The sequence below is a fragment of the Callithrix jacchus genome, chromosome 1, assembly GCF_049354715.1.
Source record: "Callithrix jacchus isolate 240 chromosome 1, calJac240_pri, whole genome shotgun sequence".
NCBI classification, from domain to species: domain Eukaryota; kingdom Metazoa; phylum Chordata; class Mammalia; order Primates; family Cebidae; genus Callithrix; species Callithrix jacchus.
The window spans coordinates 202,403,412-202,419,958 of NC_133502.1; the positions used below are offsets into that span (position 1 = coordinate 202,403,412).

General features: G+C 49.6%; 2 protein-coding genes and 1 long non-coding RNA gene across 3 annotated transcripts in view; 1 reads left to right on the forward strand and 2 right to left on the reverse strand.

Moving 5' to 3' along the window:
* Positions 1-16,547, reverse strand: part of LOC144577899 (uncharacterized) — a 38,361-nt gene that overhangs the window by 20,630 nt on the left and 1,184 nt on the right. The gene's annotated exons all lie outside the window — the stretch shown is intronic.
* LOC100402060 (small ribosomal subunit protein eS4, X isoform-like) lies at positions 1,196-2,134 on the forward strand. The gene has a single exon (XM_017963205.4). It carries the CDS (start codon positions 1,249-1,251, stop codon positions 1,951-1,953), a length of 705 nt encoding a protein of 234 aa, XP_017818694.4. The 5' UTR covers positions 1,196-1,248; the 3' UTR covers positions 1,954-2,134.
* YWHAH-AS1 (YWHAH antisense RNA 1) lies at positions 4,964-16,514 on the reverse strand. Its single transcript, XM_078365053.1, is given in 4 exon segments — positions 4,964-5,434; positions 9,290-9,453; positions 13,928-14,055; positions 16,439-16,514. Coding segments are annotated over 4 exon segments (702 nt in total). The 3' UTR covers positions 4,964-5,100.

Genomic DNA, 16,547 nt, shown 5'->3' on the forward strand with positions numbered 1-16,547 from the left:
GGCCAGGAGTTCAAGATCAGCCTGGCCAACATGGTGAAACTCCATCTTTGTATTTTATAAATACTATATTTTATATTAAAAGAGATGTGATCCACATCGCAGACAGTAACAAAAATGATTCTGAGGTGTACCAAAGTTGTAATTAGTATGTTTTTTTTTTTTTTTTTTGAGACAGGGTCTCACTCCATTGTTCATGCTGGAGTGCAGTGGTACAATCATAGCTCACTGCATCCTCAAGCTCCCAGGCTCAAATAATCCTCCTGCCTTGGCCTCCTGAGTAGGCATTCACCACGACACCTAGTTAATTTAAAAACTGTTTTTGTAGATATAGTGTCTTGCTCTGTTGCCCAGGCAGGACAGTAGCAACATGATCATAGTTCACTGCATCTTTAAACTCCTCAGCTCAAGCGATCCTCCCACCTGAGCCTCCTGAGTAGCTGGGACTGCAAGAGTGTGCTACCCTGCCTGGCTATTTTTTTTCTTATTTTTTGTCTTGCTATATCTTGCAGTGGGGTCTTGCTATGTTGCCCAGACTGGTCTTGAACTTAGGCCTGGAGCTATCCTCCTTCCTTGGCCTCCCAAAGTGCTGGGATTACAAATGCAAACCACCATGCCTGGCCTATGTGGCCATCTTTAATCTGCCACATCATCTATGTTAACATCTTAGGGAAGAGTATTCTGGGCAGAGGAAGAGCAGGTGCAAAGACCCTAGGGTAGGATGGTGTCCAGAGACCTGAGCCTTGAACAATGGTGTGACGGTTGATACTGAATGTCAACTTAATTTGATTGAAGGATACAAAGTATTGATTCTGGGAGGGTCTGTGAGAGTGTTGTCAAAGGATATTAACATTTGAGTCAATGGACTGGGAAAGGCAGACCCATCCTTAATCTGGGTGGGCACCATCCAATCAGCTGCCAACACTGCTAGAATATAAACAGGCAGAAAAATGTGAAGAGAAACTGGCCTAGCTTCCCTGACTACTTCTTTCTCCCAGCTAGATGCTTCCTGCCCTTGAACATCAGTCTCCAAGTTCTTCAGTTTTGAAACTCGGACTGGCTCTCCTTGCTCCTCAGCCTGCAGAGAGCCTATTTGGAATTGAAACAGAGTCTCACTCTTGTTGCCCTCCCGGGTTCCAGCGATTCTCCTGCCTCAGCCTCCTGAGAGCTGAGATTAAAGGCACCCGCCACGGGCCCCAATTTCTACGCTCACCGGAAGACGGAGGTCCTCTTTCCTTGCCTAACGCAGCCATGGCTCGTGGTTCCAAGAAGCATCTGAAGCGGGTGGCAGCTCCAAAGCATTGGATGCTAGATAAATTGACCGGTGTGTTTGCTCCTCGTCCATCCACCAGTCCCCACAAGTTGAGAGAGTGTCTCCCCCTCATCATTTTCCTAAGGAACAGACTTAAGTATGCCCTGACAGGAGATGAAGTAAAGAAGATTTGCATGCAGCGGTTCATTAAGATTGATGGCAAAGTCCGAACTGATATAACCTACCCTGCTGGTTTCATGGATGTCATCAGCATTGATAAGACGGGAGAGAATTTCCATCTGATCTATGACACCAAGGGTCGCTTTGCTGTACATCGTATTACACCTGAGGAGGTCAAGTACAAATTGTGCAAAGTACAAAAAATCTTTGTGGGCACAAAAGGAATCCCTCATCTGGTGACTCCTGATGCTCACACCATCCGCTACCACGATCCCCTCATCAAGGTGAATGATACCATTCAGATTGATTTGGAGACTGGCAAGATTACTGATTTCATCAGGTTTGACACTGGTAACCTGTGTATGGTGACTAGGGGTGCTAACCTGGGAAGAATTGGTGTGATTACCAACAGAGAGAGGCACCCTGGATCTTTCAATGTGGTTCATGTGAAAGATGCCAATGGCAACAGCTTTGCCACTCAACTTTCCAATATTTTTGTTATTGGCAAGGGCAACAAACCATGAATTTCTCTTCCCCGAGGAAAGGGTATCCGCCTCACCATTGCTGAAGAGAGAGACAAAAGACTGGTAGCCAAACAGAGCAGTGGGTGAAATGGTCCCTGGGTGATATGTTAGATGTTTATGCATAATTAAAAATCATACGGCATGATTAATAGTAAAAAAAAAAAAAAAAAAAAAAAAAAAAGGCACCCATCACTATGCCTGGCTAATTTTTGTATTTTTTGTAGAGACAGGGTTTTGCCATATTAGGCAGGCTGGTCTCAAACTTCTGACCTCAGGTGATCCACCCACCTCCCGAAGTGCTGGGATTACAGGCATGAGCCACTGCACCTGGCTATATATATCATCTATTTCATTAATTCTGTCCCTCTAGGAACCCTAATACAAATGGGTTCCTCTACTCCCTTAGTTTCCTGTCCTATGAAGTGGGAACTAAGGATGTCTCCCTGCCTCCTTTATAGGAACACAGGATGTAAGATGCTTTGCTTCAGGGATGGGTTAGGATTTCAGTTATTGGCCAGTGGCAGGGAGAAGACAACACAGGAGCTCAGCTTGGCTTCCCCCAAGCTCACCAGCATTTGTTGAGCACTGTCTGGCAGGAAGGCACAGTGCTCAGCACCACAGGTCATGGCAGGGGAGGGGGGTGGCGGGGAGTCTGAGGGTTGCTGAGCTTGCCAAGCTTATGGGATAAAAAAATTGCTTGCTGCCCCGGACGTGACTGAGACATACCAGATGCATCTCAGAAGAAAAGAGCTGGGAGGACTGTGGGGCTCAGGGAAGGCCTGGTGGAGATGGGATTCCAACAGGGCTTTGAGGGGCACATAGGATTTGGCTGAAGGAGGGCCAAATGTGATAGGAAATGTGTAAGGGGCTGTGGAATTTAGCAATTCACTGCATCAAATGTTTGCTGAAGCCCTACCTTATGCCACGTGAACAGGACAGACAGAGGTACTGTAAGGACCCAGAGGAGACATGACTCAGGCCTCAAAAGGAAGTGATGATGCTTCGGAGGCCTGAGGATGAGTCAAGTCAAGCACTGTGGGGCACTGGGAGGAGTAGATGACACCAAGAGGGTTCCAGTGGAAGGACATCTGCAAAGGACAGAGGGGAGGGAGGGCTTGAGTTTCTCAAGTAAAGGCAAACGAACTGTGTCTGAAGCAGAGAGTCCATGTAGAAGAGCAGAAGGATGAGATCGGGGCCAAATGGGTCTCATGGGCAAAGTAAAGACTTTGTCCTTTTTCCTGGCTGGGCACAGTGGCTTACACCTGTAATCCCAGCACTTTGGGAGTCCAAGGCGGGTAGATCACTTGAGGCCAGGAGCTCCAGACCAGCCTGGCCAACATGGTGAAATCCCCTCTCTACTAAAAAAGGAAAAAATTAGTTGGACATACTGGTGTGTGCCTGTAGTCTCAGCTGCTTGGGAGGCTGAGGCAGGAGAATCACTCAAACCTGGGAGGCAGAGGTTGCAGTGAGCCAAGATGGCGCCACTGCTCTCTAGCTGGGCTTTTGAGACTCCATTTCAGAAACAAAGAAAAAATAGGCTTCATCTTTTATCCTGAGGGCAGTGTATGTAGGAATGCCAGATTTAGCAAATTAAGACACAGACTGTCCTGTTAAATTTGGACATCAGATGACCAACAAATAATTTTTGTAGTATGCATATGCAATGTGTGGGACATTCTTACACTAAAGTATTATTCATTGTTTATCTGAAATTCAGTTTTTGTTCTTTTTATAAGACAGGGTCACACTGTGTTGTCCAGTCTGGCCTCAAACTCCTGGCCTGAAGCAATCTTCCTACCTCAGCCTGCTGAGTAGCTGGGTGTGTGCCACCATACTCAGCTTGAAATTCAGTTTTAACTGAGCCTCCTATATTTTCTCTGGAGACTTTAGGCATGGAATCATGGAAAGGTTTTAAGCAGGGAAAGGACAAGGTCAGATTTACATTTTCAGAAGCTCCCAGGATTCCTGGGAAAATAGACTGGAGGGAGACCAGGAAGAGGCGGGGGATGAGGTTCCTCCTATTCCCCAGGCCAAAGAAGTGCAAGTCACCACCAGGAGTGGGGGCATTGCATGGTGTCTTCCAACACATTTGCCTCCCGCACTGGCCTTGGATAAACCCAAGCTGATGAAACCACAGAGGGCTGCAGGCCAGTCAGACCGCAGCTCTGCCATGTGAGCCTCTGGCATGGTTTACTCCCTCTCGGATGCTCATCTGCCAAACAAAGGGGTCAGATGAGCAGAGAGACTGTCCATGAGGGCCCTTCTGCGTCTGCCATCCTGGGTCTCTCTGCCCATCCTGGAGCTCTCTGCCCATCCTTTCTCTGACACCGCTCCTGCTACAGGCCCACCAGGGTGAAAATTCCAAGCCTCAGATGCTTGGCTCCCAAGTCATCCTTCCTGTGCCTCTTTGCTCCTTCTTCCTTCCTGCCATCACTCTGCCCAATGAATGCTTGAAGGGGCCCCGTGTCTCCTCTCTCCAACCTCAGGTCCCAGGCCTGGTTTGGGAGGAGGGTCTCAGCCTGTGTTGATACCATGTGATGTGTTAAGCTAGGTCATCTGCATCACTGATTTCACTGAGCCCTTGCAGCAGCACTACAAGGAAACCATCATCCTCATTTCACAGATAAGGGAGACTGAGGCTCAGTGCTCCTTGCTGACCCAGTCACACAGTTGTGCAGGGGGCAAACCTGGAGTGGAGTCCAGTTCTGGCTGGTGCCAGTGCTCTGCCCTCCCACTCTCCATGAAATGTACTTTGGAGCCCCTAATCCCCCATTTATTTAGTGCTCGGGCTCAGTCAGCAATCTTCTTGTCCCACTGCAGGCATGTGCTGCCCTGGCTCTTTCTGAGTTAAGCCAGGGACTGAAATGGATTGGCAGAATGCTCATCTGTTGGAGGCTTTATGGTTTATGAAGCCCTTTCCCATCTGTGCCCTCCCTACAACCCCATGGAGACTCTGCACAGCCCCTCCAGCTCTTGGAGACTGCAGCTTTGCCGCAGTGAAGGCCACATTAAATATTAACAGGGCAGCTCCTGGCCCCGCTGTGACGTCAATTACGGGGCCACTTGGTGAGGGCTGTGGATGCCTTTCCAAGGTGAAGCAGTGACCGGAATTCAGCTGGCTCAAATGGCGTCCCAGGAGGCTGGCTGTCAGGACTCGGAGAAGATGCTGCTAATGTAAGGCGTGGCAGAAATCCAAAAGCTTTCCTCTGATCTCCATGGCTCTCTTGGGGCCTGGTGGCATCCTGAGGCAGGCGAGATGCATTCAATCATTTGGCAGATATTTATTGAGCACCTGCTGTATGCCAAGCACAGTTTGAGGCTCTGGGGAGACAGCTGTGAACATGATGAGGTCTTTGCATAGTGGTGCTCCCTGTGTGGTTGAGGAAAAGGAGAAACCCAGCTCTGTAGGCTAGGACAGGTGCCCACCCCAGCCTAAGGCCAAGGAATCCTTCCAAGAGAAGTCAGGGTGATGCTGAAACCTGAAGAAGGAGTCCAAGTAGGGAATGGGGAGGGGCTGGTATTTCAGGCACAGAGAATAGGTTTCAAGCTCGGATCCTGATTCCACCTGTTCCTAGCCATTTATTTACAGATTAGGTTCCTACCATGCGGGGTTGTTGTGAGGACTAAATGAAGCCATTGCTAGCAACAGCACAAGGTTGGATGCATAGTGAGGTGTACAGTGAGAGCTCAGGGGTAGCTGCTGTGAAAATAGCTCTGGGCCATGCACGGTGGCTCAAACCTGTAATCCCAGCACTTTGGGAGGTCGAGGTGAGAGGATTGCTTATATCCAGAAGTTAAATACCAGCCAGGACAACATAAGGAGACCCCATCTCTACAAAAAATAGAAAATTAGCCAGGTGTGGTGGTGCACACCTGTAGTCATTCCCAGCCATTCGCCAGGCTTAAGCGGGAGGATCACTTGAGTCCAAGAGGTCGAGGCTGCAGTGAGCCAGGATTGCGCCACTGCACTCAGCCTGGGTGACACAGCAAGATCCCGTCAAAAGAAAGAAAGGAAAGGAAAGAAAGAAAGGAAAAGGAAGGAAGGAAGAAAAAAATACTCTGTGCCTTTATATGCTTCCTTTGCACTGCCAGAACTTCTTGCCCCATTTGGTGAGCAGAGAAACTACTGAGGCTTAGAGAGGTCAGAGAGGTGACCAACATGCCTAGGGTTATATCGTGGCTTAGACCCCAGGTTGCACATGTGATCCTAGGCTCTGGCTTGGGCTTTTTGCCATACTCCATCCACAGGCAACCCAAGCAATTATTTCAGCTCAGTGAGACATAGAATCCCAACAGTGATTCCCATCATGAGTTCCTCGGCTGCATGTCCAAGGGTAGTCTCAGCTGTCTGATGATTAGCCCAGGGTTGGGCTTTGGGAGGCCTGGGCATAGATTTGACTTTGCTGCTAACCTGCTGTGTGACCGTAGGTGAGTTACTTTCCCTCTCTGAGCCTCAGTTCCCACAGGGCCAGCTGAATGACCAGTTGTTATTTTCTGGGTCTCTGATCCTCCCAGTAGTGCTGTGGCAAAGGAACTGCTTTGAATTCCATATTAAAGATGAGGAACCAGGCCAGGTGCGGTGGCTCACACCTGTAATCCCAGCACTTTGGGAGGCTGAGACAGGCGGATCACTTGAGGTCAGGAGTTGGAGACTAGACTAGCCAACATGGTGAGACCACGTCTGTACAAAAAACACAAAAAGTAGGCCGGGCACGGTGGTTCACGCCTGTAATTCTAGCACTTTGGGAGGCCGAGACAGGCGGATCACTTGAGGTCAGGAGTTGGAGACTAGACTAGCCAACATGGTGAGACCACGTCTGTACAAAAAACACGAAAAGTAGGCCGGGCACGGTGGCTCATGCCTGTAATTCTAGCACTTTGGGAGGCCAAGGTGGGTGGATCACCTGAGGTCAGGAGTTCAAGACCAGCCTGGCCAACATGGTGAAACCCCATCTTTAAAAAAAAAAATACAAAAAGTAGCCGGGTGTGGTGGTATGTGCCTGTAATCCCAGCTACTCAGGAGGCTGGGGCAGGAGAATTGCTTGAACCTGGGAGGCGGAGTTTGCGGTGAGCCGAAATCACTCCAGCCTGGGCAACATTGAGAGACACTGTCTCAAAAAAAAAGAAAGAAAGAAAAAAACATAAGGAGCCAGCAGTCTGAGATGGACAAAGTGGCATGCCATGCACAAAGCTACAAAATTAGCAGGTGGGGGCCAGGATTTGGGAACAGCCCGTCTGCTGGCAGAGCTGGCCAGTCCAACAGGCTGTGTTGCCTCTTGGAGTAAGAAAGCCAAACTCAATTGTCTCCAAGATCTTTATTATGGGCCTGTGATTCTGTGAGTTCCCTGCTGCCCCAGGCCTTAGGGGCTCAATGACTTCATGGGGAAGGCATTTCAGGTTGGGCTGGTCCTCCAACTGTCCCCATTTAAAGTAGGTAACAGCCCCGTAGGCAGCACTCCCTCCCTCGGAAAAAACCTCATTTCTCCTGAATGAAGAGGTCTAGTGAGAACAGCAATATGGCCATTTTATGGAAGAGAAAACTGAAATTCAAGAGAGGTGCATCAGCTTGCCCAGGTTTCCCCAACTACTGTGGAAGGGCTAGGATTAGAGGCTGGGTCTGGTAATTCCAGATCTGTACTCTGAATAACTGCAAGCTGGCCAAGTTCAAGGAGACAGCCCTCCTCCCTCTCTGAGCTCCCTCCCAGCTCCTGCAATCCTGCCTGCCTTCCCCCTTGCTCCCTCTCTTTTCTTGCCTTTCACTCAGCTGTCATTTAATGTTAGCTGTCAGCTGATTTCAGGTGTCCCCTTTGCTGGGATGGAGGGGGAGAGGACAAAAGACCTTGGCCACTCACAAAAGGAGTGCTGGTGGTGGGAGTTTTGTAATATGCAGAAGGTATAACTGAATTCAATTCAGCATTCATGGAGTGGCGCCTGGATTCAGGACACTCAGCCAGGCATCCCAGGGGCTCAGATGGTGAATGAAACACAGGCCTCATCCTCCAGTGCTTACAGTCTATTACAAAGGAAATGGCAACTTCCTAAGGAACTGGGAAGCAGATGGTGTAAGCAACAAAGAATATGAACCTTACAGTCAGAAAGACCTGGGTTCAAATCCTAATTCTTCATCTAATAGCAGCACGACTTTGAGTAAGAGGATGCCTCTCTGAGCTTTAATTTTTCCATCTGTTTAATGGGTCTACTACATTAAATGACCTAACGTAGTACTTGATGCCCAGTAGCAAGCCAGTGGCATTTCTACCAATGTTTCTCTAGGCAGACAGTGGATACCAGAGTCACAGCGGGAGTAGCTGGAAGGCGAGAGTACTTCTTGTTGGAGAAACTTGGAAGGCTCTTTAGAGAAAGTAAGATTTCAATTGGGTATTAAAGGAATTTAAGAAGCAGAGAATGGGGTGGAGGGATAGGAAAGGACATTCTGGAAACTCATGGGCAGAGTCTGGGAACCTGGTGGGCCTAGAGTGTCCAGGGGCAGGTTATGAAGGACCAGGTAGAGGAGTTTATATCTTTTTTTTTTTTCTTTTGAGACTGAGTCTTGCTCTGTCACCCAGGCTGGAGTGCAGTGGTGCGATCTTGGCTCAATGCAACCTCTGCCTCCCAGATTTAAGCAATTCTCTGCCTCAGCCTCCCGAGTAGCTGGGACTACAGGCGCATGTTACCATGCCTAATTTTTGCATTTTTAGTAGAGATGGGGTTTCACATTGGCCAGGCTGGTCTTGAACTCCTGACCTTGTGATCCACCAACCTTGGCCTCCCAAAGTGTTAGGATTACAGGTGTGAGCCACCGTGCCCCGCCAAGGAGTTTTTATCTTTAAAGAGGGAATGGGTCCTACCCACGACCCCAGGGGCAGCTCAGTGCTGTCTCTGCAGAGGCCAGCCACCCTCCTGCAGGAGTTGGCCTTCTTATGTGGCTATGGCTATGGTCCTCTCAGATCCCCTTTGTCTCCTGAGTCAGGGCCAGCCTGCCACCATTATCTACAAGAAGACAGAAGGCTGTAACAATCTGCTTGCCTCCTACTAACATACTGGGGAGGAAAAGATGTTTTTTAGCACAGTTGCCTTGCAGAGAACCATGGTGAAAATTCAGTGACCCTCTCCCTTGCTTCCCAGGGTACAATTTCAGCAGCAACTGATGACAGTTATGCTCACAGCTCAGCAGCTAAAAGAATGTTTTCTGGCTCTCTGAAGGTCGGGGTAGTGGTGGGAAGAATGGTGAAGATGGAGCAGAGCCCCTGCTCTCTGTGTTGTAGCTGGGCAAGGCACTTAACCTCCCTGGGACTCAGTTTCCTCATCTGTAAAATAAAAACAATAATACTAATCTTGCCTTAACCAAGAGACAGTGTAGTAGCAAACGGCTGGCCCACGACCTGCTATGGGGTAGGAGGAGTTCCTTATCTTCTTCACTCCAGGTCTTGGCATGATCCAAATATTTGTCTTTTGAAGCAACTCTGTTGTATCCTCTTTTTTTTTTGAGACGGAGTTTCGCTGTTGTTACCCAGACTGGAGTGCAATGGCACGATCTCGGCTTACCGCAACCTCCGCCTCCTGGGTTCAAGCAATTCTCCTTCCTCAGCCTCCCGAGTAGCTGGGACTACAGGCGAGCACCACCATGCCTAGCTAATTTTTTTGTATTTTTAGTAGAGACGGGGTTTCACCTTGTTGACCAGGATGGCCTCCATCTCTTGACCTCGTGATCCACCCGCCTCGGCCTCCCAAAGTGCTGGGATTATAGGCGTGAGCCACTGCGCCTGCTGTTGTATCCTGTTGAGTTGTCATGCCATTCTCTGCTGGTCTTCTAATGGCAAAATACCCTAGACCTTCAGAGCTGGAAAGAAAAGTCACTTTGCCATTCATCATTGCAGCCTCCCATTTCACAGATAAGAAATCCAAGGCTTGGGGCGAAGGAACAGCTTTCTCCAGCTTTCCTAGACCATGCACAACAGCCCCTCCCACCCGAGCCCACCCAGTGGGAACCACGTAAAAACTTGAGGCAGTTATCCAGATGGTTCAAGCCAAAAGATCCAGAAAATTCTTGCTAAGAAACACAAGCTCCCAGACCATCTGCAGAACTGAAGCAAAAGCCTTTTTCACCCTCATTTTAACTGCAACTCCATAGGTGTCTGGCTTTGCCTTTTTCTCCCCCAGAGCTGAGCTCCTCTGAACAAGCTGGAGTGGGGTGGGTGCTGGGACTGGGGCTCTGAGCTCCACCAGCTCACAGAACCAGCTCACAGATTGCAGCTACCAGGACATTTTCATACTTCTTAATACCAAAAGCTGCCTTGGGTGCCAGTTTGCTTCCAAGGCAGGCTTTGAAAGAGGGGTGGAAGGCTCTGGATGATCTTGAAATCTATGCACTCAGGATGTTCTTAGTTAAGATACAGCAGGTGAAATGTGGTGTCAGCAAAAGATACTAGGGTCAAAGCAGATGGTGCAAAGTGGGGGTGAGTGGGGAAGGCTTCAGATGACTGCAAGCATCTGACTCTTCTAGGCTACAGTTTCCTCATCCATATATTGGAGATAACAACCTCCTTCCAAGTGAGGATGTGGGGAGATAATATGAGAGTAAAGTGTTCATCCTCAAATCAGGCAGAGGGCAAGTGATTAAAAAACAAAGCCGGGCGCAGTGGCTCACGCCTGTAATCCCAGCACTTTGGGAGGCTGAGGTGGGTGGATCACCTGAGGTCAGGAGTTCGAGACCAGCCTGACCAATATGGTGAAACCCCATCTTAAAAAAAAAAAAAAAAAGCCGCTGCCAATGTTACTGCTGCTGGTTTTATTGCCACTGGCTGGGTCAGTAAGGTCACCTTGGCTGCAGGTGGCCTACAGTGGGGGAAATAGTTAAATTCTATCTAGGTGACATTTTAATAATTTGTGGACAGGTGGCTGCTCCAGCTCAAGACGGTAACCATGCCAACATGCAAGCGCCATCTCTCCAGAACGATATCACGTCTCCTTTGTAATATGTCCCTTGGTGTCCAGACTTCTCAGCATCTCAGAGTGAGTGTCCCAGAGTATCCAAGAGGGGAAAAAAAAAAACCAAAAAACAGGACGTGCCTTTTCTGGGTCACCTATTCACTGGGCTCTGGTGGAGGGTTCTTGCAATGCTTTAGAAATGCAGTCCCATGTGAGGAGCAGTCGTGACCACTGGCTCAGGGTGGGGTGCAAGTGAGCAATTCTTTTTTTTTGAGACAGAGTTTCATCATTGTGGCCCAGGATGGAGTGCAGTGGCATGATCTTAGCTCACTGCAACCTCTGCCTCTGGGGTTCAAGCAGTTCTTCTGCGTCAGCCACCTGAGTAGCTGGGATTATAGGTGCCTGCCACCAAGACCAGCTAATTTTTATATTTTTAGTAGAGATGGTGTTTCACCATGTTAGCCAGGCTGGTCTCAAACTCCTGACCTCAGGTGATCCACCTGCCTCACTCTCCCAAAGTGCTGGGACTGCAGGCGTGAGCCACTGTGCTGGCCGCAATTTTCTTTTCTTTTCCTTTTTTTTTTTTTGAGATGGAGTCTCGCTCTGTCACCCAGGCTGGAGTACAATGGCATGATTTTGGCTCACTACAACCTCTGCCTCCTGGGTTCAAGCGATTTTCCTGCCTCAGCCTCCCGAGTAGCTGGGATTACAGATGCCTGCCACCATATCCAGCTACTTTTTGTACTTTTAGTAGATACAGGGTTTCGCCATGTTGGTCAGGCTGGTCTTGAACTCCTGACGTTGTAATCTGCCTGCCTCAGCCTCCCAAAGTTCTGGGATTACAGGTGTGAGCCATAGTGCCTGGCCAATTTTTCTTTTTTAAAAACATTTTCTTATAGTCCCAACTACTTGGGAGACCAAGGCAGGATAATTGCTTGAAGAACCTGGGAGGCAGAGGTTGCAGTGAGCTGAGTTTGTGCCACTGCATTCTAACCTGGGTGACAGAGAGATACACAGTCTCAAATATGTAATTTTTTTTTAGAACCGGGGTCTTGCTACATTGCCCAGGTTGGTTTTGAACTCTTGGCTTCATGTGATCCTTCCATCTCAGCCTCTCAAAGCGCTGGGATTACAGGCATGAGCCACTGTGCTAGGCTATTGGTCCCTCTTTACAAGTGAGTTGCCCGAGGGTAGTCAGCTGGTGCACTGGCAGAGTAAGATTTGAACCCAAGACCAGAACCATATGCTTTCTTCAATCACACCACATACATGTGCTCAGGAACCCAGGGGAGTATTGCTCTGTTCCTCGAGTGAGACCCTGCACCAAGTGAAGACACAGACCTGACTCCTGTGCTGGAGACCTGCTCTGAGCCCTGGGGAAACACACTGTGTTTGACAGTAACCATTGGCCTCCCTCACCTCGGTGAGGTGCTCTCTTTGAAGTTGTTCAAAGGCCTTATTTATTGATAGGACTTAGAGCCCTGGGAGTAGGTGACCTGTCCCAGGTGGTGACCCTGGTTTTTACTGATGAGGCTCTGGGCAACTGTCTCCCAAAGGCAAAGAAGATGGGTGCTGCTAAGAGTGTATAGGCCACAGGGTGGGAGGCTTGTGTATGCTTTGTATAATCTGAGTGACCTCAACGGGAGTCACACTTTGAGCTCTTATCGGCTGACACCACGGGGCAGTGTGAGGCCCTCGGGCTTGGGCATCTGATGGACCTGAGTTTGAATCCTGGCTTTGCCTATTCCCAGATGTGTGATTTTGTTCAAGGCATGTAACAATCTCTGTGTCAGTTTCCTTATCTGTAAAATGGAAAAGGAGGCCTGGCGCAGTGGCTCATGCCTGTACTTCCAGCACTTGGGAGGCTGAGCCGGGTAGATAGATTGAGCTCAGGAGTTCAAGACCTGCCTGGGGAACATGGTGAAACCCTGGCTCTATTTAACAAATTAGAAAGGCCGGGCGCGGTGGCTCAAGCCTGTAATCCCAGCACTTTGGGAGGCCGAGGCGGGTGGATCACGAGGTCAAGAGATCGAGACCATCCTGGTCAACCTGGTGAAACCCCGTCTCTACTAAAAATACAAAAAAATTAGCTGGGCATGGTGGCGCGTGCCTGTAATCCCAGCTATTCAGGAGGTTGAGGCGGGAGAATTGCTTGAACCCAGGAGGCGGAGGTTGCGGTGAGCCGAGATTGCGCCATTGCACTCCAGCCTGGGTAACAAGAGCGAAACTCCGTCTCAAAAAAAAAAAAAAAAAAAAAAAAAACAAATTAGAAAATTGGCTGGGTGCAGTGGCTCATGCCTGTAATCCTAGCACATCGGGAGGCCGAGGTGGGCAGATCACAAAGGAGTTCAACACCAGCCTGACCAACATTGTGAAACCCTGTCTCTACTAAAAATACAAAAATTAGCCAGGGGTGATGGTGCGCACCTGTAATCCCAGCTACTCAGGAGGTTGAGGCAGGAGAATGGCTTGAACCCAGGAGGCAGAGGTTGGAGTGAGCCGAGATCACCCCACTGCACTCCAGCCTCGGTGATAGAGTGAGATTCCATCTCTCAGGAAAAAAAAAATACACACACAAAAATTAGCTAGGTGTGGTGGCACATGCCTGTAATACTGGCTACTAGGGAGGCTGAGGCAGGAGAATCACTTGAACTTGGAAGGCGGAGGTTGCAGTGAGCTGGGTTGCACTACAGTCTGGGTGACACAGCGAGATTCCACCTCTCAGAAAAAAAAAATAAATAAATAAAAAAATAATTGACCAGATGACGCACAAGAGGTTAAATAATTTTCTCTGAAAAAATCAGCTGAGCATGGTGGTGTGTGCCTTGTAGCCCCAGCTACTCAGGAGGGTGAGGCAGGAGATTGCTTGAACCCAGGAGGCAGAGGTTGCAGTGAGCAAAGAGAGCACCATTGCATTCCAACCTGGGTGACAGAGCCAGATGCTATCTCAAAACAATACAAAACAAAAACAAAAGAATAGGAAAGGAAATCAGACCAGCCTTACAAAGAGTATCTTGGAAAAAAAATGCCCAATTCTGCAAAGCACCTTGCCTGGTGCTGGGAACATGGTAGATGGCTCCTCAGAGTGCATGAGGATGCGGTCACCAAGGATAGGGCAGCATGTGAGGATGGCCCCGGAAAGAGCCCTGAGATACCCTAGCACTTCGCTGTAGGCTAGAAGACAAGCCTACACAGCAAATAGAGGACCAACAGCTGCAGCAGCAGAAGAGAAGCTGGTAGAGCCGCTCAAGGAAGGGTGAGCAGTGGTGCCCAGTCCAGCCAGAAGGGCCAGGCAGGTGGGCACTATGAAGTGCTCTTGGCTTTGACAACAAAGAGGCCTCTGGTGGCCACGATGGAGAAGTGGGGATAGGGCCAGAACACACTGAGCCGAGGGGTGGGTAGGAGGTGAGGAAGAAGAGATGGGGGAAGTTTGGTGAGAAGAAAAGCTTCATGGGAGAACCAGAGTGTCTTTTATGCATGTCAGAAAGCAATTATTTAGAATGTTCCAGCTCTATCTAATTTTAACTGTTTTGAAATCAATCTTAGTCCAACCCAATCAGAAAAGCTGGAAGGGCTGTAAGCCCTTTAAGAGATAGAGGGAACTGGGGAGGTCCCCCTCATCCAGGGCTGGCCCTCCTCCTACTTCTCACTGGGACCCCATCTTTATAGGGGGGAGGAGTGGATGATTCATTACTATCTAGCATGCTCTTTAAATATATTCACTAGGGGGAAGATCAGCCTGGTTTGTTAACCTCAATTCCATCTGCAAAGGTGACTCTTCAAAGCATGGTGAAGGCTGGGATGTGGGCCTCCTCACAGGCCCACATTCAAATCCTGTTTCACGGGCCGCAAAAATGTGATCGTTTTAGCATCACAGCAGGAAGAGGAAGGCCTGGGAAGCAGAAGACCTTGTATGGAGGCCCCAGCTCTGCTCACTCGCTGTGCAAACTAGGGCCAGCCCCTTTTTTCCCTCAGACCTCAGTTTCCCTTTATTCAGGATAAGGGGTTGGACAGGGGTGATTCTAAGGGTCCTGCCAGCTCTGACATTCCAGCATGTGGATTTCGATTCTAAAGTCCTTGAAACAGTTAAGTCCAATTCTCCAGATGGAAAACAGGTCCAGAAAAGGCCTAGTCTCCAGTTACCTCCCTTTGAACACATCTTGCTCTCTAGAGCAAGATTCCAGGCCTGAAATATGGCTTCCCAAGTACCTAAGGATGAAGCCTCAAATCCAGCCTGGCATTTAAAACACTCTGTAATCTTGTGGTGGTGTTTTTTTTTTTTTTTTTTTTGAGACGGAGTTTCGCTGTTGTTACCCAGACTGGAGTGCAATGGCACGATCTCGGTTTCACTGTTGTTACCCAGACTGGAGTACAATGGCACTATCTCGGCTCACCGCAACCTCCGCCTTCTGGGTTCAAGCAATTCTGCCTCAGCCTCTGGAGTAGCTGGGACTACAGGCGCGCACCACCATGCCCAGCTAATTTTTTTATTTTTAGTAGAGATGGGGTTTCACCTTGTCGACCAGGATGGTCTCGATCTTTTGACCTCGTGATCCACCCACCTTGGCCTCCCAAAGTGCTGGGATTATAGGTGTGAGCCAACGCGCCCAGCCTGTAATCTTGTTTTACCCAACCTCACTTCCCATTGTTAGGCCTCTCTTCTCACCGTCTCCCAGATCGCTGCCAAGCCTTTGCCAATGCTGTCCCCCACGCCTTAATCTTTTTCCTGACTCTCTTCTCCTTCAAGAGCCAGCTTATCCTTGTGCACTGAGCATGCAGTAGATGCTCAATAAAATTCTCAGGCAGCCCAAGGCCCCTTCTCCTGCCCTGCCCTTGGCATGTTGACATCAGTCGGGGCCTTGTTTTAATCATTATTTTCCTAGCTTGTCGGGCAGCCCAGACCACGGTAGCACAAAGAACCCTCAGCATTCAGTGCCACCTGGGATTGGGAGTGGCTCAGTGACCAGCCAGTTGGGACACCCCAGCCCTTTGCCACAAGAAGTCCAGCCTGAGTTTGAACTCAGATCCTGGCCCCACCACTTACAGGCTGTGTAACCTTGAGCAAGTCACTGGCCTCGTTTTTCCTCATTTTAAATATGGGGAGACCAGCTGTGCCCACTGTGGGCTGGGTAGTGAGGATTAAAGAGATTGCTTGTGTGGAACTAGCAGTGGATTGGCTCCTAATGTGTCCTGAATATTACTTGTCCCAGCCTCTCCTCTGGTAGAAGGCACAGCATATCCAAGGCCACGTCTCAGGATGGGTGCGATTGTGTGTGTCTGTGCCTGTGTGGCGGGACTGTCCCCGAGGGTAGGACTCGATCCTGCCCGGAGCAGTGCAGACCCACGGGCAGGGTGTGGCCCGGCAGAACCCAAGCCCAGGCAGAGCTCGGAGCGGGCAGAACGACGGGGGCGGGGGCAGGCCTGACCCGCCCCTTGGGGCACGCGGCCGCCAGGCTTCTCCGCCGGCCGGTTTGTTTGTTTTGGGGGCCGTTCCAAGCCAGATCTCTAACGTGGATGGAGTGGCGCGTTTCAGGGTGGGGCTATGACAATGCACTACCCGTGCAGCCACCATCACTGCGCCCCCTCCTCCGGCTCCGCAGTCTCCAGCCCGGTTTTACCCCTTCCACCTCCATCTCTGCGGCGGTAAAATGCAGCACTTGCAGAGC

Coding starts and splice junctions, on each gene's coding strand:
- LOC100402060 (XM_017963205.4), top strand. CDS start 1,249: ATGGCTCGTGGTTCCAAGAAGCATCTGAAGCGGGTGGCAGCTCCAAAG.